Below are 25052 nucleotides of genomic sequence, written 5' to 3' on the forward strand. Positions count from 1 at the left end.
TCGTTTCAAAATGTCGTTGAACACTTGATGTGCGACAAACAACACTTTCATAACAGAAAGCTCAAATAGCACGGTCCTTCTTTTCAATAAATCCAAATGCGTCTGTCCAAGCAGGCTGAAATGATCAGCCATCTAGCTTCGCTTTCTAAGGAGATGCCATTTTGTCAAATGTTCCCTTCAACTCTCAGTGGGGAAAAAAATGGCGATAGAAGGCAGGCTCAAGGTCAAACGCAGTGTGGTCTGAGATAAGCAATTTTAAGATGGGGGTGCTGAGCTGCACCCCCTCTTGCCTGGTGTGCAACCCTCCCTGTCCCAGGCTGGGGACAGCGCGCCACAGCGGGGAGGCTGCAGAGCACTGATCTAAGGCCAGGAGCAGAGCCCAGGGTGGCCTGCGGGGACTCCAGGCCAGAAGGAGGCTGAGCAAGGCTGGAGATCCAGACCCCGGCTGGCAGGAGATCAGCAAATGGAACCCCAGATCGGCAGCTGAGGTGAGTGGAGCTGGCGGCTGGTAGGGCTGAGCAGGGCCGGAGGCTTGGACTCTGTCTGGCAGGGGGCCTGTGCACGGTGAGTGAGGCTGCGGCGGGGACCCCAGAGCGGCGGCAGGCTGAGTGGCTCAGCCCTCCACTGCTCTGGGGTTTCCACCACTGGTTCCTGCCAGCTGGGGTCTCAGCCCCCTGCCAGCCTGGGGTTCCTTCTCCCAGGCCAGCAGTGGGTGCTGAGTGGGGCTGCGACAGGGGGGACCCCGGCTGGCAAGGGGCCAGCAGCGGGAACCCCAGAGTGGCGGCGGGCTGAGCGGCTCAGCCCGCCCCACGTGCCATCAAAAATCGGCATGTGTCTCACCTTTGGCACGTGTGCCGTAGGTTGCCAACCCCCGTTACAGATATATTTATATAATATACAATCTTTTTATCCCCTTCCTGCAACCCGGCTACTGTACTAGTTGGAGAGCTACTTTTAAAGTTGACCTTGCCATGGGATAGTGCCTCTCACATAGGGATCTGGAGAAGAGAGGCATGGGTAGGGATCTGGAGAAGAGAGGCATGGCTGTCAGCCAGGGCAGTGATGCGCATGGAAGATAGAAGGCTCAGAATGGAAGCCCTTGTTTTGGGGAAGAGAATTGCCAGTGGAACAGAAGGGAGATTGGGTTGTGGCGTTCCTAGTGGTGAGACTGGGGAGCATTGGAGAGAGCAGAAGTTTAGGATCGCTGGTACAGATCCGATCGGGTAAGGCGTGCATGCACCTGTTAGTAGGAGCTATTATTAGTTAACACTTATATTGCAGTAATACCAGCAGGCCACAACCAGGCTGAGCCCCACTGTGCTGGGAGCTGTCCAAGTATGTAACAAATGACAAGTCCGTGCCTTAAAGAGTTGACTTAGTCCTGCCTTGTATGCAAGGGACTGGACTACATTAAGGCACCAGTGTGGTTCTGATAAGCGGCTTGCATTACTAGCTCATTTGAAGAGGAAAAACACATGTAGGGCCTGATCCAAAGCCCATTAAAATCGGTGGTAGGTCTTGCCATTGAGTTCTGTGGGCTTTGAATCAGGGTCAGGCTCCAGGTAAGGAGGAGGAGACACGTACATAAATGAGGCAGACACGAGATGGAACAAAGTGCCAAATGGAGCAATAAAATCAAATACTGTAGGAGAAATAAATGAGAGAGCGAGCGAGAGCATTGAACTGTTCATAGGGGGAGAGGTTACTGCTGCAGCTAACACCTTGGACTAGAGCTGAGGTCCAGATGATGAGTCATGAATAGATTTTTACTTCCTGGTTTTGTAGCAGGCCTGGTCGGGCCATATGGCCTATTTCCTTACCCTTAATGTTCTCTTCTTCCTTCCTATCTTAACCCCAAACCAAACCATAAATAGACTTTATTCACAGACGTGGGAAGAGAGATGGCAAGGGACTGGTGATTCGGAATAATGGCCAAGAGAAAGCGAATGAGCTGGTCGTAAATCCCAGGTAATCTATTTTTCTCCTGTGCCCCATGATGTATCACTGTGTGTATGTGCTGGGGAAGTAACACCTATCTGAGTGCAAGGGCAGCCAGGATTAAATCATCCTGTTTGTAAAGGTGCCAGTAAAAGTTAACTAACCATCGCTTCCTCGGAGAGCAGTAATCATGTTCAGTCCCCTCCATCACTTGCTGGTGAGAGACACTGGATTTCATCCAGGAGGAATTGAGAATGGCTTGTCAGCTCCTCCTCCTGCTGAGATCGATTTAAACAACCAATACGGAGTCAAGTATCAGAGGGGTAGCCGTGTTAGTCTGGATCTGTAAAAGCAACAAAGAATCCTGTGGCACCTTATAGACTAACAGACGTTTTGCAGCATGAGCTTTCGTGGGTGAATACCCACTTCTTCGGATGCAAGTCCGAAGAAGTGGGTATTCACCCACGAAAGCTCATGCTGCAAGGGCTTTCTGTTAGTCTATAAGGTGCCACAGGATTCTTTGTTGCTTTAACCAATACGGACCGGATTTAATTAGTATGTGGGTAGGGATCTGAATCCATTTTCCTTGACCTGGGGGGATGTCGTCAGTTTCAAGAGCTAAGCTCAAATTAAGCCAAGGACTCATAAAAACCATGTATCCATTTGGCCCGTAAATCAACACCATTATTGGCATCTTCATGCTATCAGGAGAGGCCAGAAAAATCAGTTTATCAGCGGTCGGTGGTTACCCTGCCCCACGGCGTGGGGAGATGACAAAGAAATACAACCATTACAACAGTAGCACCTCACCCTCGCATGCCTCTCCTGCTGGGCTAGCAGCAGAGAGCAGAGCCCAGGCTGGTTTGTGTGGGGTATGGAATTGGACCAATGACCTTGTCTCAAATAAAGGGAGTTTGAGACACAGGCGCTGGATATACAGGGGTGAGCTTGCGTTGGAAGAAAGGTTGAAGAAGAATGGGATGTTTAGGAGGGGGGTGAAATAATGCATGGTATAAAAAGGCTAAATTGGCCACTTCTACTTACTCTGTTTTATAATAGAAGAACAATGGGTCAGTCAAAGAAACTGAAAGACAAATTTAAAACTGACATGAGAAAATACTTGTTTTTACAGAACACATTTAATATGGAGCTATACCTATCTCATAGAGCTGGAAGAGACCTTGCAAGGTCATTGAGTCCAGTCCCCTGCCTTCCCAGCAGGGCCAAGTACTATCCCTGACAATTCCCCCTGATTCCTAAATGGCCCCCCTCAAGGATGGAGCTCACAACCCTGGGTTTAGCAGACCAATGCTCAAACCACTGAGCTATCCCTCCCCCCTAAACACATCATTACCCCATGCAACTCATTGCCACTGGATAGCACTGAGGCCAAGCAGTCAGTAAGATTTGAGAAAAGATTCTCCATCAATACATGTAACGGGAACAGCCACTGTTATATGGGCTATAAACCTTTGTGCTTCAGGGTATAAGCCAACCTCTAATTGAAGGTGTTAAAAAGAAGCTCTGGGTAGGGGCAGGTTATTCTGTAATAGTCCAATGTGAGGTTTCTTGTACTTACTCTGAAACATCTGGTATGAGACCAGGTACTGGATGAAATGTGTCACTGCTTTGTGCCAGCCTGGCAGGTATCATGTTCCTACTCCAAGGAACGCAAGTGGATGGCAAAGATGCTACAGGTCGTGATTCACCGAGAGTCTGTTTTTCATCTGAGAATGCAAACATTAAAAAAGGGTGTTCTGTTAACCGGTGAAATCGTATACAGAGACTCATTGCTAAGCATTCATCAAAGAACAAACTGGTATTGTGGAAGAGACCACCAAACCCTGAATGAAAACTTCTGCTGGTTCATTAGTGAAGGCCTCGTTAGCCAGTGTTTTTCTTTTGGGATGAGGGCAGCTAAAATTACTTCTTACAATTACTTTTGTCTAAGGACCACAACGTAAATACTAAACTGCTACTGGGCAGAGTATAATGCTTTGTGGAGGGTATTTATAGGGGAATCTTGTTATTGTGACTGGAGTCTATTGAAATGTGAAATTCCTTCAGGGAAAAATTTCCATTTGTGTGATATGCCATTTCATGATACCATTTGGGCATGCAGGGAGATAAACCTTGGATTTTGAGAAATCAGTGGCAAGTGAAGCAGTGATCTCTAGCTTAGCAGAAAGATGCTTTTCTTTAACTGTCTGTGTGTAATTCAAACCTGGAGATTGCTAGCAGATTTCTGTACAGTGGGCTAAAGGCGGGTGTCGTGGGTAACAGCCAAGTATTTCCTTTTAGAGCAGGTGAAAAAACAGCTGACATTCCTGGTTGTTTTCCTAAGTGCTGAAAATGACTTTTCCAGACCCAGAGTCTGTATCCGTTTTATTAACATTTGATTAGCAATTACTCCTTACTGTGCTGAGTTTGAACTAGGAGTACAATTAGGAACAGCTTTCTTCTCTGCCTCGTATATACTGCCAAGGTGTAGCAAAGTCAGACTCCCCCAAGTCAAGCACAATTCAGACCTCTCCCAACAAAAATGAGCTCCTTGTTGTTTTCTTTATAATGACCAACCCCCTGCTTTTTTGTTTAGCGCATGCTGGCAATGGACGTTGAGTTTAACAGAATCGATAATTTGCTGCCAGCGAGACTGAGCAACGTCTCTGGTTTAATAAGTCCTGCTGCATTACGTACATTGCGCCGCATCAGCACAAAATGCCGTCGATGGGGCCCCGCATGGGTGCAGAATTCTTCCCAGGTGTAGTCACTTGCAGGATTGGGGCCTCCATCTGCAGGGGGGATGATCTGAGTGGAGCCAGTGAATGGAAAAGGAATGGAGTGAAGGGTATCCCCCACTCCTCTGGCTGGAGCTGAGGGACTATATAATGCTAACTGGTACTTGTGAATAAAAGAACTAAATTTGGTTCTTGTTATTTCTAGGACTAGTCGGGGTGGGGGTGGGGGTGGAAGGATTGGTTCTTTTTGTTACATGCTTGTATATGATCAGGCCACAATGCTCAAAACACATGAGTTTAAAAAACAACTGCCCCTTTTGAAATGGGTCGCTTCTCTCCAGTCCTGTGATCAGATAATGATCTCTGTAAGCAGAACAGCCACAGCTGTGTTTCATATATACTCCTGGATGATAGACTGAGCCTGGAAAAGGGGAAAGCATCACATTAAAATCTGCAACTTTCCCAGGATTCAGCCATGATTTAAATACCCCCAGAAATTGTTAAATCTTGCAGGTTTAAAGGTCAGGATTCCACTCACGAGTTTGTTTGGGTTTTTTTGGATCAAAGTAGTGTTTTCAGAAGCTGGGTATTTAAGAGAAAAATCCCGACTTAGCATTTCAGGAGTGTTTTCTGAATTCCGCCAATTGCATTATGTCTCCAGTAGTGAGTGGGTGTAGGCTTGTTTGTGAGAGGTGCAAAAGGAATCCTAGTTTCATCCATTTAAAGTACCCTTGAGTCGCCTAGAAGAAGCCACCCAAAATTAGTGGATGCTACTGACCATTTGGGTGCTTAGATCTCCTGAACCCCACTGCTGTGACTTATCCCTAGTATGCCCTTCCTTGAGACACAGCGACAGCATCAGAAGCAGAAGTGAGAGTCCAAAACGAGGACAGTTTCTGCATTACATTTTTCTGTAATTGTGTAAATTTGATTATTAAATTTCCATGAGAATTCTGAATATTATTTTAGCTGCAAGCTCAGTCTCAGTCTTTTCCAGTGTGCCTTTGATCATATTCCAAAGGCTTACTACAAATATGCTAAGAATTTCAGCAAAACTCTTGGAACATTTTTATTAAATTCTTTCAGTCATGCAAACTAAATTAAAGGACAGATAAGTTCACCAGAAGACTACAAATATGAATTCAAACTTCCCTCGGCTCCTTAGGGAATTGTTTGTTTGAAAGAAATCATCTGTATTCACCCTAATAAACAATTCATTTCACTGCTGAGTTTGTTTTATATTTTATTTTGTAAAATTATGTTACAATGAATGTTTTTGGCTTAAAAGGGAGGGTAATTCTGGCTCAGTTTTGGTTTGTCATCTGGGTTTGTAAGTATGATTTCAGTGTTTGTTATCGTAAACTGAAGTGGGTGGTGTGCAGTGCTGCGAATCTTCAGTCTAAGATAAGAATGCAAAATTAGGCTACAGTTTAAGGAGTGAAATGCAGATTTCTGTTTAAGGGCTATAAAGATATGATTAAAAATGTGTCGTGACTGTTGCTGTGCTTATATTTAGAAGAGAAAACAGCCAGGACAGAGTGTCTTGGGTGGGTGGTTAGTAGGGTGGAAGGTTCTGTATAAAGCACACATTAAGAACGCTGAGCAATAGAACTTTTTCACCAGTGGCCAGTTCAAATCCAGCTGGGTCCTTACTCTGGTTGTGTATTTGCCCCTTCTGTTTTTGTCTGTAAACCTGGTCACGATGCAGTTATGAATTATCTGTCGATTAAACCTGTATATAATGTACAATAAACGGGAATGCCTGAGAACAACAGTTCTCAAACTGTCGCGACCCTGTTTTAATGGGGTCGCCAGGGTTGGCGTTACACCTGCTGGGGCCTGGGACTGAAGCTGGAGTCCCTCCGCCCGGGGCTGAATCCCAAGCCCCTCCGCCCAGGGCGGCAGGGCTCAGGTTACAGGCCCCCTACCTGGGACTGAAGCTGGAGTCCCTCCGCCCAGGGCTGAATCCCAAGCCCCTCCGCCCAGGGCGGCAGGGCTCAGGTTACAGGCCCCCTACCTGGGACTGAAGCCCTTGAGCTTCGGCTTTGCCCCCCACATCCAGGGTGGTGGGGCTTGGGCGGGCTCAGTCTTTGGTGCCCCCTCCTGGGGTCGTGTAGTTTTTGTTGTCAGAAGGAGGTTGCGATGCAGTGAAGTTTGAGAACCGCCTGCCTTACAGTAAGTTACCGTATCAACGGTTCAGAATTGGCTTGAGTTTTTTAAACCTCCATCAGATCCACAAAACAAGCCACATTATGAACATTGCCATAAACAGGGTTGTTTATATTTAAATCTCCTCTTTGGGATGGCATCCGAATTGAGGTGGGCCAACATTCTCAACCATGTTGACCTTAGAGGTTCACACTTTAAAGCTACTGGATTATTTTCTTCATGTGTGTCCTGTCCCCTCCTGGGAAAGATACAAGTGGGACATGTTTTCAGCTGATGCAAACTGGCATTGGTCCTTTGAATGTAATAGAGCTGTGTTGATTTTCACCAGCTGCGGATGGGTCCCATTTGTTAGTTGTGTGTGTGTGTGTGTGTGTGTGTGTGTGTGTGTGTGTGTGTGTGTGACTATAGTATGCTTATAAAATGTGTCAATGACAGCAAACGCCAAGAGTGGCACGCACTTTGGAGGACAGGATTAGAATTCAAAATGACCTTGACAAATTGGAGAACTGTCTGAAATCGACACAATGAAATTCAGTGAAGAGAAGTGCAAAGTACTACACATAGGAAGGAAAAATCAAATGCATAACTACAAAATGGAGAATTACTGGCGAGGCAGTAGTACTGCTGAAATGGATCCGGAGCCTATCGTGGATCACAAATTAAATAGGTGTCAACAGGGCAATGTCATTGCGAAAAAGGCTAATGCAGTATCATTCTGGGGTGTATTAACAGGAGTGTTGTATTAGGACACAGGAGGTAGTTGTCCCACGCTGCTCAGCACGGATGAGGCCTCAGCTGGAGTGTCCAGTTCTGGGTACCACACTTGAGGAAGGATGTGGACAAATTGGAGAGAGTCTAGGCGACAGCAACAGAAATGATAAAAGGTTTAGAAAACCTGACCTGTGAGGGAAGGTTAAAATAACTGGGGCTGGCTACGCTTGAGAAAAGGAGACGGAGGGGGATCTGATAACAGCCTTTAAATATATTAGGGGCTGTTATAAAGGGCTCAGGAATCAATTGTTCTCTATTCCCACTGAAGACGGGACAAGAAACAATGGGCTTAATCTGCAGCAAGGGAGATTCAGGTTAGATGTTAGGAAAAACTTTCTGACTCTAAGGCCTGGTCTACACTGAGGGAAGAGAGCAGGGGATTGATCTAAGATACACAACTTTGGCTACGAGAATAGTGTAGCTGAAGTCGACGTATCTTAGGTCGACTTAGAATCACTTACTTCACGTCCTCACGGCGTGGGATCGACGGCCGCCGCCGCTCCCCCATTGACTTTGCTTCCGCCTCTCACCGAGCCGGAGTTCAGCAGTCGACAGGAGATCGATCGGGGATCGATTTATTGCGTCTACACTACACGTGATAAATCGATCCCCGATAGATGGATCGCTACCCGCCAATCTGGCGGGTAGTGTAGACGTACCCTAAGGAATCCCCATCACTTGAGGTTTTTAAGAACAGGGTGAACAAACACCTGTCAGGGCTGGTCTAGGTTTACTTGTTCCTGCCTCAGCGCAGGGCACTGGATGTGACTTATAGATGTCCCTTTGAGCCCTACATTTCTATGATTCTGTGATATTATATATATTCAGTGTTTAATTACCAAAGGGATAACTGCCTTAAAAATACCACACACACACAGAATATATTGTTCTGTATTTTGGATTGGGTGCATTATAGGGCTCTGGTGTATTTTTGTCATTATGGCTTGGCAGAGAGGTGATCGTATATGGCTGTAAACTCTTACAGCTGGATAAATTGTGCTTAAGTTGAAACTTGCTCATTGTTACATACCACTTTACTGATCATTACACTGTATATTTTTCTGCCTCTTACCGTAGACTTGAAACCACAAGACGTGAACTAGCTTTAATGGCTGGGTAACATTTAGGTTTAGTTGCTATTTAAAGAGGAAGAAACTATGTTCAGTCCACCAAATATAACTTCACAAGGCATATAGACTGTAGTAATTGTTACTTAATGACTTGTGGATGTTACTTTTGCAGAAGTCACTAACGGTATTGACATGGGAGCGGTACGTTATCAAAGGGATTTTCAGTGCTGGCCTCACACTGCTCCTAGAGAAGTCGGTTTGTGTTTTACCACTGACTTCAGTGTGAGCAGAGGTGGGTGAACACTGAATGCTTGTGCCAGCCCCACCCATACCTCTTCAATGCCGTGACGTCTACCAGGGAGCACTTTTTGTTCTGTGCTTTACAGCACCCGGCAGCCCAGAGTCTGGTCCGTGACCCTGGCTCCTATGTAATAAAACGGAGCTTGAATTGAAAACAACTAAATCAAGTGCTGCCTAAGGGCTTGTCTCCACAAACAGTTTGTGTCAAAGGGGTGCTAGGCTGCCGTGTGCGAAGTGTCCCCGAGGAGCCTGCTGCCGCATGCTATACGTCCCGGAGCGTGCTTTGATCTACCCTGCTTGGTAACAAGAGGTGATTACAGTGCACCAGGGAACTTTCAGTGGGTGGCAGTGAGGCCCGCCCGGGCCCTCGGCGTGCGGCAGGCTAGCACGAGGTAGATTTACGCCCCAGTTTGCTGCAGACTAAGGGCTGGTCTGCAGTGGGAACTTCCATCAGTATAGGGCTTGCTCTTGCATTATTCCCAGGAAGTGAAATAGAAGTTTTGCCTGAACTCGGCAGGATCGTGCCCATGCTGTGTCCATTTGAGGGCCTCAGATCAGGATCTAGCCCATCAAGCGTACAAATTAGCACTGGTTGGGTGCACTAAGATCTTTACATCCTCGTGGTTAAACTGTAATGCATCCTCTACTTGTTCCTCTCAGGCAAGAATGGCTAAGCCGAGTTAACTGACAGCATTTAAGGTGAGCCTCGCAAATGGTAACCCTGAACTCTTTCTCTAGGCTAGGGCTCTGATTTCATCCACCTTGCTAGGAATCCAGTACTGGGCTCGCCTTTCACATTCTTTCCCCTGCCACCCCGTCACCCCTTCAGACTCCGCATTGTGCAAAGAGCAGACGGGATATACGTCCTCATTAGCTGGAGCCCCGAGTGCCTACACTTACGGCCCCTTGAATATCAGCATTCAAAGTCAGGACTCTCTCAGCATTTCTGGCAAAGTTCCTGTTACGTTAGCTCTGTAAATCCAGAGAGATTAAGCTATTCGTTTCCTGCAGATTTTCTCCTCCCCCCGCAAAAGACAGCTATTAGGAAGTCCTCCATAATTTAATATTTGAAAACACACACTTGAGACCATCTCATCTTTACATTCCTTCCCTAGGACAGCTTATTAACATTGAACATCTCCAAGGGCTTAATTCTCTGCCTTAAAGTTTCCCAGACGTTTATCGTTTCAAGTCAGTACTGAAAGAAATGTCTCTGGTGTTACCCTCCAGGCTCCGGTATTTTATAACTCCAGTCTAAAGGAGTGCCCGTGGACAGCCCTGACTTTGCAAGCTGCTCCATGTGAGCGGAGCTGAGTGGTTGCATAGGTGTCTGAAGCAGCTGCAGGATGGGTACCTCGCTTCGTCCTTGCAGCATTATGTGTCACAAATGAAAGACACCCCCCCATAGTATCCTGTTTTGAGAGTAAGGGCCCATTAGTGACTGCGTCGTGGGCCTGATCCTGCCGTCCTTCCGCGGGGACAGACTTGTGGCTCCTGTGCACGGATGAGGGAACAAGCTTTGTTCACAGGTTCTCTGGGGAGGTCAGGAAGGATGGAGTCGTTCTCCCTGCCCCAGAATGGAGAACCAGCAGAGTTGCTCTGTGCCCTCAGTAGGATTTGCTGGCCTGTGCGCCCTCTCCATGGAGTGTAGTTGATTGAAATTGTCTTGGACCACATGGCCATACTCAGCCTAAGCCTCCAGCCGTGCTGCACTGGGGGAAATCTGCTTCAGGGGGTGCAAAGATTCCCCCGGTACAGCCTCTCTGCAGCCTGAGCTCCTTCCCTGCTCAGCCAAACTTCCATGGTCTGCTGGATTTATGGGGTGGGAACTCCTGCCCATGGAGAGGTGAGATTACAACTTCACATGGTTTGGGTTTTGTGTAGTTTCCCCTCCCCCCAAATATCAGCGGCAGGATTTGGCTATAAAGTTGCCTCCTTAATTTCATTTCATCATCTGTGAGGTTGTGGGATGCACTGGGTGTGTGTCTTCATGGTTGCTACTCATTGCACCAATTTCTAGCTCTTAGACTCATAGGGTATGTTTACACTGCAGTAGAAGACCCACGGCACGGCGTCTGGCCTGGGTCAGCTGACTTGGACTTGCAGGGCTTGTTCTGTGGGACTGTGAATAGCAGTGTAGATGTTTGGGCTCATGCTGGAGCCTGGTTCTGAGGAGTTCTGGTTCTGACCCACAAGAGGGGTGGGGTCTCAAACCCCAGGCTCCATCGTGAGCCCAAACACCTACACTGCTATTTTTAGTTCCACAAACCCAAAAGCCAGTTGACCTAGGCTCTCAGACTTGGTGCTGCGGGTTTTTAACCCAATAGTGTAGTGGTCCGTGGCCATTCCTCTCCATCAGTCTTGGGCAGAGGCCACGTCCCCTCACTGTGTTGTGCCCATGGATGCAATGCTCAACACTGGAATTAGCAGGCTAGGGATTCTGGTCCTCTGGGCAGGGCAGAGCAATAGGCAATGTAAAGGCTCTGATCCTCGGGGGGATTAGAGCAACAAGCAGTCTCAGGGCTCTGAGGGGGCCGTCTGGCTGCCAGCCCCAGGTGGGGCTGGCAGCAGGGGGTAAGAGGACCTGAGTGCACCCTACTCCACCGGGCCCCAGCCCAGGGCCCTAACAATGGGGATCCCACTGAAACACGCTGACCTAGACTCTGGCAACACAACCAGAATAATGTCTAGTATCCCTGGGCTACCTCCTGTGACCCCATCTGAGTGTGTCTCCATCTCCCTGGGGTACACTGCCAGTGGCAGTCCCAGTAGCTCCTCTGGATACTGATCGGTCGGCAGTCCTGGCACCTCCTTTGGGTCCTCGGCACAGCAGAGCTCCGTCTTGGGTTGAGGGCTTGTCCTGCTCCTCTGCTTCTGGTAGGGGTGTGGCTTGCTTGGCTCCACCCACCAAGGGGTGGAGCCAGATTTCTCCTCTCAGTCTCGGAGGGAGGCCATGGCCCCCCCACTACACAGACACATAGACGTTAAGGCCAGAAGGGACCATCATGATCATCTGGTCTGACCTCCTGCATATTGCAGGCCACAGAACCTCACCCTCCAACTCCTGATAATAAATATACTAATTCTGCTCTTGCAAAATGAAGTTATTTCACCCACATCCGAGAATGGACTGTACACAACAAATTAACATGCCACTCTGAGAATACTCTAGGTCAGTGATATACCGACGAGACCCATATTAGGAGCTATTACATGGTTTACTTTTTAACATGATTTCTCCTAAGTCATTTCCATAACCATTTTTGACTTGGTTTGGAGGGGAAAATCTGTTAATCAAAATAAAGGTGTAAGGGCCTTAAATGAGCACAGTGTACTCTCCTGTGTGAAATCTTCCCTCTGCTATGCCCACACCACAACAGCTATTATTTTAGTGGTCATGCAGTTTTCCAGGGAAAGAGTTCAAACGTCTGAAAAATAGGTTCTTCGGGAACGTCCATAGAAGGAAGGCTCAAGTCAAAGTCTGTTAAAGTGAATGGAAACACCCCCTCTCTCCCCACTGCCCTTGACTTCAGTGTGTTTTGGATCAGGCTCCAAGTATGTGACAAGATGATCTGTCGGTGCTGTTGAAAGGGTATATGAAGTCATACCATTCTGACAACTCAGTCTTCTCCGTTTTCCACAATAATTTATTAATTCACTTTGAGTTCTTTTTGTAGAAGTCTTTTGAAAGCTGTATAAATTAGAAAGGAAAAAAAAGTGAAAAGGGAAGGAGAGTTTGTTATGAAAGAAGAGCAATGGTGTGAAACCAAGGAGCAGATGGAAGTATATCTGATGTGGGAGTTCTCTGTGGTGTTACCATATGGGAGTGTACCCAGATAGCTGGTACTTTAACAGAGAGCCACGCAGACATCAGCTGTGACAGGTGATCGTCTTTCTATAAATGCAAATAGGTTTATGAACTTCACAGGGTTCCATCTGTAGGTGCTTTTTCTATTAGGCATTCAGAATGCAGTCTCAACGCCCCCAGCAAAACGGCCTATTTAATTGTTCAAAAATGTCCACCTTAATTTTTTGTTCCAGCTCCTACATATCTAAAATATTTCACAGCTATTTTCCATACATCATATTTATAAATATGTGAAGCAAACATTTTTATATTGGTGGTTATTAAATGTGTGCAACATGTAAATATGGTGGCATGAAATGCAAAAATGAAGTGGATTTGAGTCCAAACCATTTGCTTTTTATTAGGTTATGCAAGTCTAATAGAAACAGTAACATATGTGTTTACATTACTGTGGACATGTGAAGCCAGACGCTGAAAACATTCCTCTAAGGTTGTATAAACTCCAGCAACTAAATATTTTGGGAGCTGTTTTCCAGCGCCAGCTTAATAGTTTAAAAGTATAACCCGGATTCCAGATATTAAAAATGCCTTGAGAGGTATGCACATCACTGCAACAGATGAAACTAACTAAACCGCTAAAGAATGCAATAAGTTTCTATTTTGCAATATCTTCTCTGTTACTTTTTTTTTTTTTAATGTCAGGAGTTTAAATTCAAGCTTTTAGCTATGTAGTGGTAGAGATGGAATTTTTCAGCATATATGAACGGGCCGACTCAAACTTTTCAAAACAAATCTGTTTATGATGGAATTGTTTGGTTATTTTAGAAACAGTAAATGGGAAAGATCAGCAGCAAGAAACCAATAACCCAAAATGTGCCCGTTTCCTTCCACCCTGACTAACGGGGCAGGATCAAGAATTTCCAAGCGTGTGTTTGATAGTAATCTTAGTCTTACATTCATTAGAGACATTTGATTTTACTCAGTGTTTTTAGCTGTGGCGCATATCCTGATTAGCTAAGGCCAGTGCTTAATTTGCACCAGGGCTTGTCAGGGCCAAGCCCCAGCACCTCTGGGCTTGGCAGTTCATAGTACTGGCTCCTCTGGGTTTGCTACATTAATTATGAATGTAAAAAAATTGCTTGAGCCCTGGAACCTCTTTCATTACAAATTAAGCACTGGTTAAGGCTTTACACAAAGATATCTAGCAATTTTACTGCTTGAAGATGCTTCCAATTACTTTGGATGAATTAAAAGTTCTTTTGCTGCATTATTTCTACCATATATGTCAGGTTCTGTCTTGACCAGTCACTTTTACAAAACATGCTTTCTTGATGGGATTTAGCACATGGCTGCGTGCCTCTGAAAATCTCACCCGTACATGCTAGGATCTGCCATTTAACCAGGCTAGAGTCACTGCTGTTTTCTAGTATCCCAGGATAGCCAAAAACCCACTCTGGACAAGTGAAATTATGCAGTGCCAAAAGCTTCTCACTTGCCCTTAACAATCCTGGGTGCATTGAGTGACCAGAACAGCCAGCCTAAAGCTCCAGCCCCCTTTTCCTTGCAAAATGCTGACTGATTTGCCCATCCGGCTTGCCAATTTGCTGCGTTCCTTCTCTGGCCCATGTCGCCTGTACTGCACGTTGGGAGCAGTGCACACCGTGAACTTTGCATGGCTCTGACCCTGGGGTGATAAGACTTTTGTTGCTGACCTCTTTGAAAATGAGATTTGGTTCTAAAGTAGGATGGCTGCCTCCTATTGGACAGCTGAATTCTGACATCCAGGTTATCCTTAGAACAGTTCTCCCTAGCTATAATAGTACTGTTGCTGGGCCTGATTTTCTGAAGGGCTGATCCCCTGGATTTTGATTGGAGTTCTCAGCACTTCTGCAAATCTGGGCTACTATTTTTGCTTATTTATATAGCACAGGGATTGGCAACCTCTGGCATGCAGCTTGCCAGGATAAGCACCCTGGCGGGCCCGGCCAGTTTGTTTACCTGCCGCATCGGCAGGTTCGGCCGACTGCGGCTCCCACTGGCCACAGTTCGCCGTCCCAGGCCAATGGGGGCGGTGGGAAGCGGTGTGGGCTGAGGGATGTGCTGGCCATGGCTTCCCGCCACCCCCATTGGCCTGGGACGGTGAACCGCGGCCAGTGGGAGCCGCGATCGGCCAAACCTGCTGACACAGCAGGTAAACAAACTGGCCCGGCCTGCCAGGGTCTTTACCCTGGCAAGCCGCGTGCCAGAGGTTGCCAACCCCTGATATAGCATATGGGGGGCACCATGTGTCTCCAGCCTGGTGATACACAAGGATAAAAATCCTGCAAGATCTATCCTTTCTTTTCATACTTGATACTCTCTCCAACCAGCATTTTGTCATTTTCATAGAGATTTTTATTAGGTTGAGAAGACTGAGAGTCCAGGCTCGCAAGGCTTTGCATGCACAACACCCATCGACTTCTTCAAGTGTTAACTTAGGGTTCCAACCCACTAGCTCTGCTGCCACTGAAGTCAGTGGGAGTCTGGCTGATTTCGGTGGGAGCTGGACCAGCACTGGATGCTTTTCTGCAAATCCCACTCTGAGGGCTGCATCCTGAGCCCCCCTCTGACAAAGCAAAGGGGCCATGTGTAGCTGGTTTAGAAAGCCCGTTTGGGATGCTCTTTCTGGCCCATAGTCAGGCTTAGGCCAATTCCTCTGGGTAGGAGGCATGTTGGGGGCAACCTCAGGGCAAAATTCTTCAATGCAACTTTTTTTGCTGTTTGTCTCACTCAATTGTGTACAGGAACATCCCTGAGCTCTTTAATGAGCTGACACTTGGGCTTGATGAGTAATTAACTTTCCCTCCTGCCTGGCCCATTCCTCCATCATGCATGTCTCAAGCAAAGGGTGTGGAAGGAGTTGAGGTTATTAAAGTACCATTTCTGCTGTTAAGAATGAATCAACACCTGAGATGGGGGAAGCCCTGTGAAGTGGGAGCTTTCCCATTGTTCTGTGCCACCTTGTGTCTTTCAGCTGTTGAAAGGAATGTCAATATCCCGGCGAAAAGCTCCAGACAAAACCACAGATGAGGATGGGTCGGAAAGCGGAGACTGCGATGATGAAGACGACTGCAGCGGCGGCTCCGGAAATGGGGAACTAAGGGTTAAGAATCAGCTCCGGTTCTTAGCAGGTGACGAGAATAATGACTTGAGTTTTCGTTCCCGCTCTGAACGTTACCTAGTACTTGGGCATAAGGGTCCATTAACGCTGAACTTAATGGAATGATGCTAGGGATGAATCAGCCCCCGGGAGTCTTTTCAGTAGACACGTGGCAGATTTTTGTATGTTAGCCTCACTGACGCTAGTGAGGGTGGCTAAAATAACTCCCCAGTGACCTGAGAGGAGAGGACGGGAGCTGCGTGCTTTCCTATACGCCAAGCTTTCTGGGGAAGTTGGCTGCTCCTCAGCTGTCTGTAACTGGGAGGTGGTTTGCATGGCCCCTCTGAGGGGGCTCCATTACACCCACGTGTAGCTGATTTCATTGCCCACAGGTGTGTGGTGTGTTCCACAGCGTGGAAAGGTGCAGTAGCCACTTAGTGAAGGGAAAGCGGGTTTGGGGCTATTTCTCATTTACACTAAGGCCCGTGTACACAGTGTAAAGGGACCAAGCAGATGTCAATATTATGTACATTGTCCCCCCACTACTCCCCCAAGACCATTTACACAGCCTGGGAGGTGTAGGATGGCCTCAGTGTAAATGCGAATCCGGCCCACAGTGCCTTGAAGTGGTGCGCCTCCTTTTTCAAGGCCCGTGTGTATGAGTCGGGTTCGGCGGGAGATTTTAAATGTTGTTATGCACAGGTGGTGACCAAAATCCAGTTCTCTATCCTACTCCTAACCCCTTGTGCTCCCAACACCCCGTGGAGCGCGGGACTCTGGGGGGGTCTGTTTTCTGTCTGGTAAAAGTGTGGAGAAGAAGGAGGACCCCAGAGTGGGTCGCGACCCCATTTTTATGGAATTGCCAAATCTGATGTTGGCCCTGGGTCCCGGCAAGTCTGAAGCCCAAGCCCCACCACCCGGGGCTAAGGTTACATGCCCCCTGCCCAGGGCAGCGGCCCTTGGACTTCAGCTTTGCCCCCTTCCCCTCCCCCGCCCACCACCCAGGGCGGCGGAGCTCGGTCTTCGGTTCCCCCTCCAGGGGCCGTGTAGTAATTTTTGTTCTCAGAAGGGGGTCACGATGCAATGAAGTTTGAGAACCACCGCTCTAAAGCAAACCAGACCGTTTCTATTCCAACCCAGACTGGTACAGCTCCACTGAAAGCAGCAACTCCAGCCACTTCCCTGATGTACTGAGACCAGAATATCCACTTAGGCCTGATCTGAGGCAGTAGAAAATTGACCTTTGGTGGAGCTACACCGGCTTATGCCAATTTAATTCCGTTTCGAGGGCTGTACACGTCTCTTCCTAAAGACCAGACAACTGAACCTGGATAAAATCATCCCTGCGGCTTTGAAGTTTAAGAGGCAAATTTGGACGCTTAAACTAAGCCCAGATGTTTATAAATTCCCTTCTATTGATCTGGGACAATTAAAATATCCCTAACGGAGTGAGGGCTGAGAGATTTAATAGCAGCCTCCTATCCAAGATTGTGTTTTTTACATAAATGTGTAAATAAAATATTTATATTCAAATATCAGTTGAGACAGAAAAGACCTTTTAAGTCCTCTAGTCCAACCCTAATTGATGTTAGACAACAAAATAAAAATCTAATTCAGATAAGGACGAAATGCACTTTCTTTCATCAAATACTTAAACATCAAGGCATATGTAAGGGAAATACAGTTGATCCAGCTATGCCCCGTTGTATCAAGCTAAGCCTGGAGATGCAGGTTTCATCCTATATTAAATCTTTCTGTCACAGCTTCATGTTATTTCAGTGCATTTTAAATTTCCTTTTATGTCCTTTAGCCTAATAGTATCACTGATCTCTGAAGACATGCATAATCCTTCGCTACCTTTTTCTGTCTCTCTAGGCTGGTCTAATCACTGTATTGATCTCCAGATACCCTATCTGTCTAGGTGTTTAGATCTTTCTTGTCACCCTGGTATGTGAACACATTAAATGAAAAAAGGAACAGAAGGATTCCCCCTCTCATTTTATCTGGCTGAAGGGGTATTTGTTGCTTACTTCTGTGGTGTATGGAAAACTGTTACAATGACAAGCTATCGCTTTAATTTGTAAGGGGTTTTCTGTTCCTGTGTGCAGGATAGGGGGCTCTGTAGGGAGGCATGTGAACTAAGTACATCTGCAAAGAGCCAGCCTAGAGCAAGATGGTGAGTTGGGCCCCTCTGCCTTAGGGAGCAGCCTGCATTGTCTCTCTCTGGTTTTGGTTCTTGTATGTTACGGTTCTGGATTTAAAAATAAATAAATGAGTGTTGTGTTGCAACTTTACAGCAAGAATATTTAACGTTTTTATCTCACTTCTCTGTATGCCATGAACTTTGCAACTTCCTTCCCCGCAATAGCAAAATATCTCTGGTAAAGAGTGAAGTCTGAGCGAGATATTCTTGGCATTATGATCTCTTCAGGCTTCACCCTGCAACACAGGAGCCAGCAAAGCAGTTGAGCACATGAGCAGTCCCATTGAAATGAATGGGGCTGTTCTGGCATTTCCTGACTTTTGAGTTCTTGACTTTGCAAGCTCAATGTTCTTTTAATGTAGCTTTTTGGATGTAATATAACTTCAGAGCATTCATGCTGACTGGTTGGAGACATTTCTGTGGAAAGATGTGAAATGCTTTGTGATTTGGGCTGAAAACCAGAAAAAATGTTTTGACGTCTCGTTTTGACATTTTCAGAATTAAACATTTAGATTTTTTTAATGACTTTTTGTTTTGAATTTTTTATTTGGTATTATGTGATATTTATTACATATTATAATCTAGTAGGAAATTTAAAAAGTCAAAATTGAAACCAAACCTTTTGATTGACCCTCGTTGAAATGCTTTCAGAACTTTCCGATATGAATTTTGAACTGTTCAGTGGCCGCTCTGATTTGAAACAGAGCCAGATTCAGAAATCTCAAACTCTTCCATCCTCGGCACAGCTCTGCAAATATGTGCATACAGCCAGGACTGCAGGCTTGTGTGGGTTTATCTCCCTGCCTACCGAGGAGGGTAAAGAGGCACAAGGAGGGTTGCTTTCTCAAATTATTGATGGCTCCCCTTTTCCAATTACTGGACACTTTTATATTGTTGAAGACGGGGGAAGCCTTTGGGTGGCGGAGTGTGTCGTTATTCCTCTGCATTGTGAAGTATTGTTAGGTTAGTGATCAAACAAGTCAAATAGCTTAAAGTGGATTTTTGAGGTCTTGTTTGACCCTTTTCTGGTTCAAAATCAGCGAGTGACAGTTTGGCGAGTTGTTTTTCTTCCTTTTTTAACTTGTTCTCCAAGGCCATGTTCAGTTCAGCGGATATTCTCTTTCCTTGACCCTGACGTCTAATTTGCTGTAGAGGCAACATGCAGAAAGTCAAAATGCTCCCAAGAAGCATAAGAACCTTAAATAGCATGGTGGCGTCTCCCTAATTAATTAAATCGCAAAAGGAGAGATGAGGCACCAGCGTGCCATTGTGGCAGTAGATGTTTAAAAGCCTGGGAAGACACAGCGGCTGGTGATAAAAGGCAGAATCCTGATCAGAAGTTAAAACTGGATCGCAGTTTGCCAGCTAGGAGACTCTCCCTGAAAGACCTTTCAAGGAGCTTGGTTTGATCATATGTAGATATTGGTGATCTAAACCTCTCCTGCTCACCAGTTACTCATATGAAGGGTACCTCTGGTTCTAGCAGTTTAACTACTAACAGCTGCTGACCACCTCTTTCCCTACCAGCTGTCACCCTGAATCGTTTTGAAAATCAGGAGAAATAAAAACAAACAGAGAAAAACACGTTATTTCCAATATACTAGTTTTGATTTATCTCCTGTTCTCTAAAGTGCAGCCTTTGTTTCTTATTTATAATGACCCTATAATAGCGGCATTGTCAACTGAAACCTTAATGATTTAAACATACTTGTAAACTGTCAAGTCCAAAGTTTGTGAGTGACTATAAGCATATGTTGGCGAGCTCTATATGCTAATAAATTCATTATTACGTTGCCCCACTGGAAAAAGCACCGAGATAGAGGGGTTTTATGATGGACCTTTATCCTTTGTCACATCTGCAACACATTCAAGATTTTGAAGGCAGATAATGTTTACAATAGGAGAATGATTGAAAAGCTTCTAGATCAATGAGCAGCACTTCCTGTTTTTCAATGGGACAGCCCTGGAATCTACACCATGTCCACGTAAACCCTAAAATAGATCTGTACACACATATATACACTTACGCCACATCAATGGCAAATCATGTCTACGAATAAATGATAGTATTCCCCTGCAAATTGTGAGGTACCGCGAATGTGTTCCAGAGTCGTGTATTCATCCACTTCTGAAATCAATCATTCTGCACTTGTACCCAAAGCAGACAGGCTGGTTGCTAGCTGGCAAATTGCTGACATTCCGAATAGCCACCCACTAATTAACCCACCTCTGGAATTCTCTGTCAAGACGCTACTTATAACCAGCCAGCCTGCTGCCAGGAAGCCTGAAAATAAAACGTGAGCACTGGAGACGACACGCTACGGCGAGTGGCTTTGACGTAAGTGGTGTGTGAAGCTCGCCTTTCGCTGTGTTTACTGAGTATGGTGGCCTAGCACACTTCGCTTGCCCAGGGGTGACTTGGCAATTGCAGGCTGCCTGGACAACAATGTCGGAGCACCCCCAAAATAGCGATAGCCAAGAGGGATAAATAAATCCCTTTTAGGACCCATCTCCTGGGGACACTTAGGAACGTATCTGCCATTTGGAGCAATCTGGCGGATTCCAAGGGGGATGGGGGAAGGGAAGGTTCAGAGGTAGCGTAAGTTGTCCCTGGAAGGGAGAAGCTGGGCAATATGGAGTAGAAGTGAAGCCTGTCCTGGGCATGGAAATCTGCTTCATCCCATCTGCAGTTCAGACAGCAGTAGGGGTGGGTGTGAACAGATATTGACATAGATGTGTGTGATAATGGTATATGCAGCCTGTGTATAACAGCGCCACCTGCTGGCTGCTCCTGCTGCACCCACGGAGCTAATTAATCCCCTTTGAACATCCCGCCTGCCCCTTGGTTGTTCCAGCTAGGGAAAAAAATCAACAGCTGAGGCTCCGAAGTGTCCATCCACCTCTTCACTGCTGCGCCATGGATTCTTCTGCTCCAGCAAGCTCTGCTGAGCTGCCAGCCGTAAGTCTCCCTGCGTTATCAAAGGAGCAGTGTAGCCGGTGGCACAGTTCCCTCGGCTTGGGTTGGAGATATGTGCCCCCTCTTGCACATTCAGCCCCCTACAGAGGGATAAATCAGTGCTTGTGGTGGGAGGGGAGCAGAACTGGCTCTGAGAGGATCCTGAGCACCAGGCAATGCCCAGCCACCCTGTCTGGGCCTATCTTGTGTTTTTGTTATTTGCTAGAGATGCACTTGGTACCCAAGCCTAGAGACGTCTATGGAGCCTCCCTTATTTGTACCAAAGTGGCCCATAACAGAGCTTGGGATGATCAGCATTTTATCGGTAAATGTTGACTTCACCGTAAGCCACCCAAACTGACAAAAAAAACCCACTTCCATCAGTATTAATTTAAATTTACGGATAGGCAAAGCAAGAAAAATGCTACTTGAGAACTTATCGGAGTTTGACTTAAGGGCACTGACTGTATATTTTGACGTGACGTTGACAATTCATGTTTTAAAGGTTATAAAGCTGTAACTTTTTGAAACTCAACATCTACTGTCATTAAATAATTGTCTGCCCTCCCCATAATTTCCTTCCACTGCGAAAATTGAAATTGATAAAAATCAGGGAAAAATGCATAAAACCCCCATCATGTTCTGCAACTGTGAACATTTAAATTGATAAAAATAAAAAAAATGCTTAAAAATGAACATTGATATGATCCATCAAAATGATAAAACAAATAAAACTTGAATTGTGCCAAGCCCGCCCATACCTCATCTCTGTAATTCCTATTACTTGCTCTGCCAATGGCTTAGCCTTTGCATGGGAATGCTTAGAGGGACACTTTCAAGGCTGCAGGTTTAAAAATTACCCTATTGCGCTTGCCGAGAATGGTCACGTATTAAAGCTGTTTATTTGAGGAATCCCTGAAACAGGACGCAGATGGAATGTTGCGTCCAATGAGATATGTTAAATAATAAAAGCAGCTGTGTGCTGTTAGATTCCCAGCCAACAAGCCAGTACTTGTGCTCAATGATAGGGCATATGCTTTGGCTTGTATAGTGGCAGAAGTAAACAAACACACCTGAGCTATTCTTCCTCTAGGCATCTTCTTTTTAAAAGCTTCTTCAAAACCTAAATAGATTATGCATAATGCTTTTCCCAGTTCACTTCTAAATGTCTCTAATGATGGGTCTTCCATGAGACTATTAAGACTTCATTCTTGATACTCAGCACAGATTTTTCCTTTAGTTAATTTCATCTCATTAAATCCTCAGCCCCTAAATATCTCCCCTTAGGTGTCATTGATCCAAGCTCTCTATATTCACTTTTGCAGCAGGGGCCAGCAGATGGCACATGTGGGCTTCTAGCTTGTTTTTCTGAGCACACGAGAGGATTTTCCGGCTTGGGAAGTCATGCTGTGGTGGTGTTAGTTTTTGTTGTTCATGGTTCTGTGAGGAGGCAGTGGCTCTTGAATGGGAAACTGTGAGAAGCAGGGCAGTGTGCTCTCTGCCTGTGTCTGTGATTGGAGCCAATTTCTGAGGCAGAGTTGTCCCCTGGAAATTGGGCACTGGCACTGAGCTGAGATTCCCTGAAAGCAGTGATTGCTCTGCATGCTGTTCGGCCATCTCTGTTCCAAGACTGATATGTGCACCAGTGAAACAAGTTTCACATAGAATGTACCCAGATTCCATGTCACCAATCTCTTCTCCACTGGAAAGCCGGCTTGCAAGCCCTAGACACCTGGTTCTGCTCAGCGGAGGGGTGTTGCCAATTTTAGACTGGGGACTGTTACGCTGGAAGAAGGGCCTACACTGTTCTTAATTTTTATAAGATAATCTTGTCAGGTGCTTTATAATTTTGATTGCTCTTCTGTGACTGCCTCCCTGCTTGGCCATATCTTTTGTGTTCTGAGATATTCATACCTGAAGACATTTAAAGAGCCATTTCTGCTTGATTTGGGAATGAATCCAGATCTTCTGTTAAAAAAAAATCCCTTGGTTGTTTGCTTAGGAAGAGCCTTTCCAATACAGTGTAACTGACCGGCATCTGGAGATGCAATGTGACATTTTATAGGTATGCATGGATTGCCAGAGCAGATGAACTGTTCAGATTGGAGTATCTACATTCTTTTTTTTTTCCCTTTCCATACTATTGAATACTTTGGGGGTTTTAACTATAATCTACCTAGCAGCAATTTTAATTGTAAATTAATTCAGTTTTTTGTCTATGAATGGCTTCATATTTGAGTGAAGTGATAATAGTACGGACGTGCTGTTCTACAAGACATTCATCCTGTCCTAGAGAGGGAAAAAATGGTCCAAATGCCAACTAGATGATTCTGACATGAGAACTGAATCCAGGCCAATTACACAGTGCAGTGGCACTATTCCCACTATTCTAATGCAAGTGTTTGTGTTTGTTGGGATTTCTGTTTTCCTTTGAATGAGGATTGGTTGGAAGTCAAGAATTTTGTGTCATTATGGAAGATGGAGGAGGAGTCGCATGTAATAATTTATTGAATCCCTAATTGTATCGAGTGGCAAATTAATTAATTCACTTTTGTTTTGCTTTTTTAATTGAAGGATATAAGACACCTAACAATGAATTTTAGTGCAGTCAGCAAAAAAGAATCCATTTATTGACAGATTGCTACAATTAGCAGTGGCTTTCAGAGACAGGGTCGCTATTAGCTTCCACTTCAGTGGAGCGTGTTCAGTGCAATAACACTATCAGGCCCATATACTGAGTGTAACGTGCGTGTGTTTGACGGGTTTGTTGTAACTCCTACATTGCCAGACTCTTTAGAGAAACATAGAATCATAATTTACCAAACTGGACAGGTGAGGTGTCTGTTATAATACACTTGCAGATTAGACAGAGGAAGTCATATTTGCGCGGAAGCATCAGTTATATTAACAAGCAAATCTGCTATTCGGTTCAATTTTATGTTCTTTTTGGTTCTGTTGGTCATTTTGAAAAACCCCTTCAATGCCCTGGACCCCAGTTTAAGAAACGCTGGCCTATAATGTAAAGGAGGTCAGACTACATGATCTAAAGGTCTCTTCTGCCCTTAAACTCAGTGAAACTATGACACAAAAGGAAGGGTTTTGATGTCCCATGAAGGCTTTGAAAACGGCTCCCTGAGATGGCTCATCCACCCGAGATGTATAAATGTTTGTAATACCACTTTGCTGCTGCAAAACACTTCACCTTCATTTCTGTTTGAACACAGGTTGTTAACGTTAGTAATAGCCTGTATATTACCCACGTGTTTTCAGAGATGCTTTTCAATGGTGAAATTTTGGGGGCTGATGTGTCTCTCTAACTTGTTATCAGAACAGAGTGTTTTGCATGACGGAAGGTTTCAAAACAATTTAAAAAATGTCCCTCTGTTTTGCAGATGTCCACATAGTTGCAACATTTGAAGTCCACCTGCATTTTCAAGGAATCACAAATAGCTTGTTCTCTAGCTGAAAATAACCAAACCTCCTCACGCTAGTCAGTTTTCTCCCAAGGCTCAGCTGGAACCCCGACATTTTACTTGAGGCCATTTTCTTTTGGAGAACAAACGAATGGAACAGTCTTTTGGGTAAGACAATGCTAAAGGAGCATTCCAGACAGATGCGAGCCAGGTGCTGCTTGCTAGTGGGCTGACAAGACAACCTGACATAGATAGCTTGGTGCATTGTGCTTGTTTCAGGCTGAGGTACAAAGAGGAGTCTGTGTGCGAGCTTGATAACAATACAACCCACTGATTGACTCAGTGTATACCGGATAGGGCCTCCCTTTCATGCATGACTTGCCTTTTACTAATGCCGTCTTGCAGGTAAACTGACGGATAGGAGCGACTGAAGGAGTTTAACAAAAGGGGTTGTAGCACGCACAGGTCCTGCCTGCACAAAGCAGAGTTCTGAACCCACTTTTAGGTAGGGTGACCAGATGTTCCGATTTTATAGGGACAGTCCCAA

The 25052-nt window shown here is 45.7% G+C and overlaps 1 protein-coding gene across 2 annotated transcripts in view; it reads left to right on the forward strand.

The window, feature by feature from the left end:
• GPC3 (glypican 3) overlaps nt 1-25052 on the forward strand; it is a 257485-nt gene that overhangs the window by 193906 nt on the left and 38527 nt on the right. The window contains exons 7-8 of one of the 2 annotated variants that reach the window (XR_005585004.1): nt 15808-15964; nt 24485-24673. Coding sequence is in view for 1 of the 2 variants with exons in the window: in XM_039489639.1 (XP_039345573.1) it covers nt 15808-15964 (157 nt within the window). In the remaining variant the exon portion in view is untranslated. The remainder of the gene's footprint in view (nt 1-15807; nt 15965-24484; nt 24674-25052) is intronic. The other variant, XM_039489639.1, reaches the window with a different exon arrangement.

The sequence above is a fragment of the Mauremys reevesii genome, linkage group 9 (genome assembly GCF_016161935.1).
Source record: "Mauremys reevesii isolate NIE-2019 linkage group 9, ASM1616193v1, whole genome shotgun sequence".
In the NCBI taxonomy this organism is placed as follows: domain Eukaryota; kingdom Metazoa; phylum Chordata; order Testudines; family Geoemydidae; genus Mauremys; species Mauremys reevesii.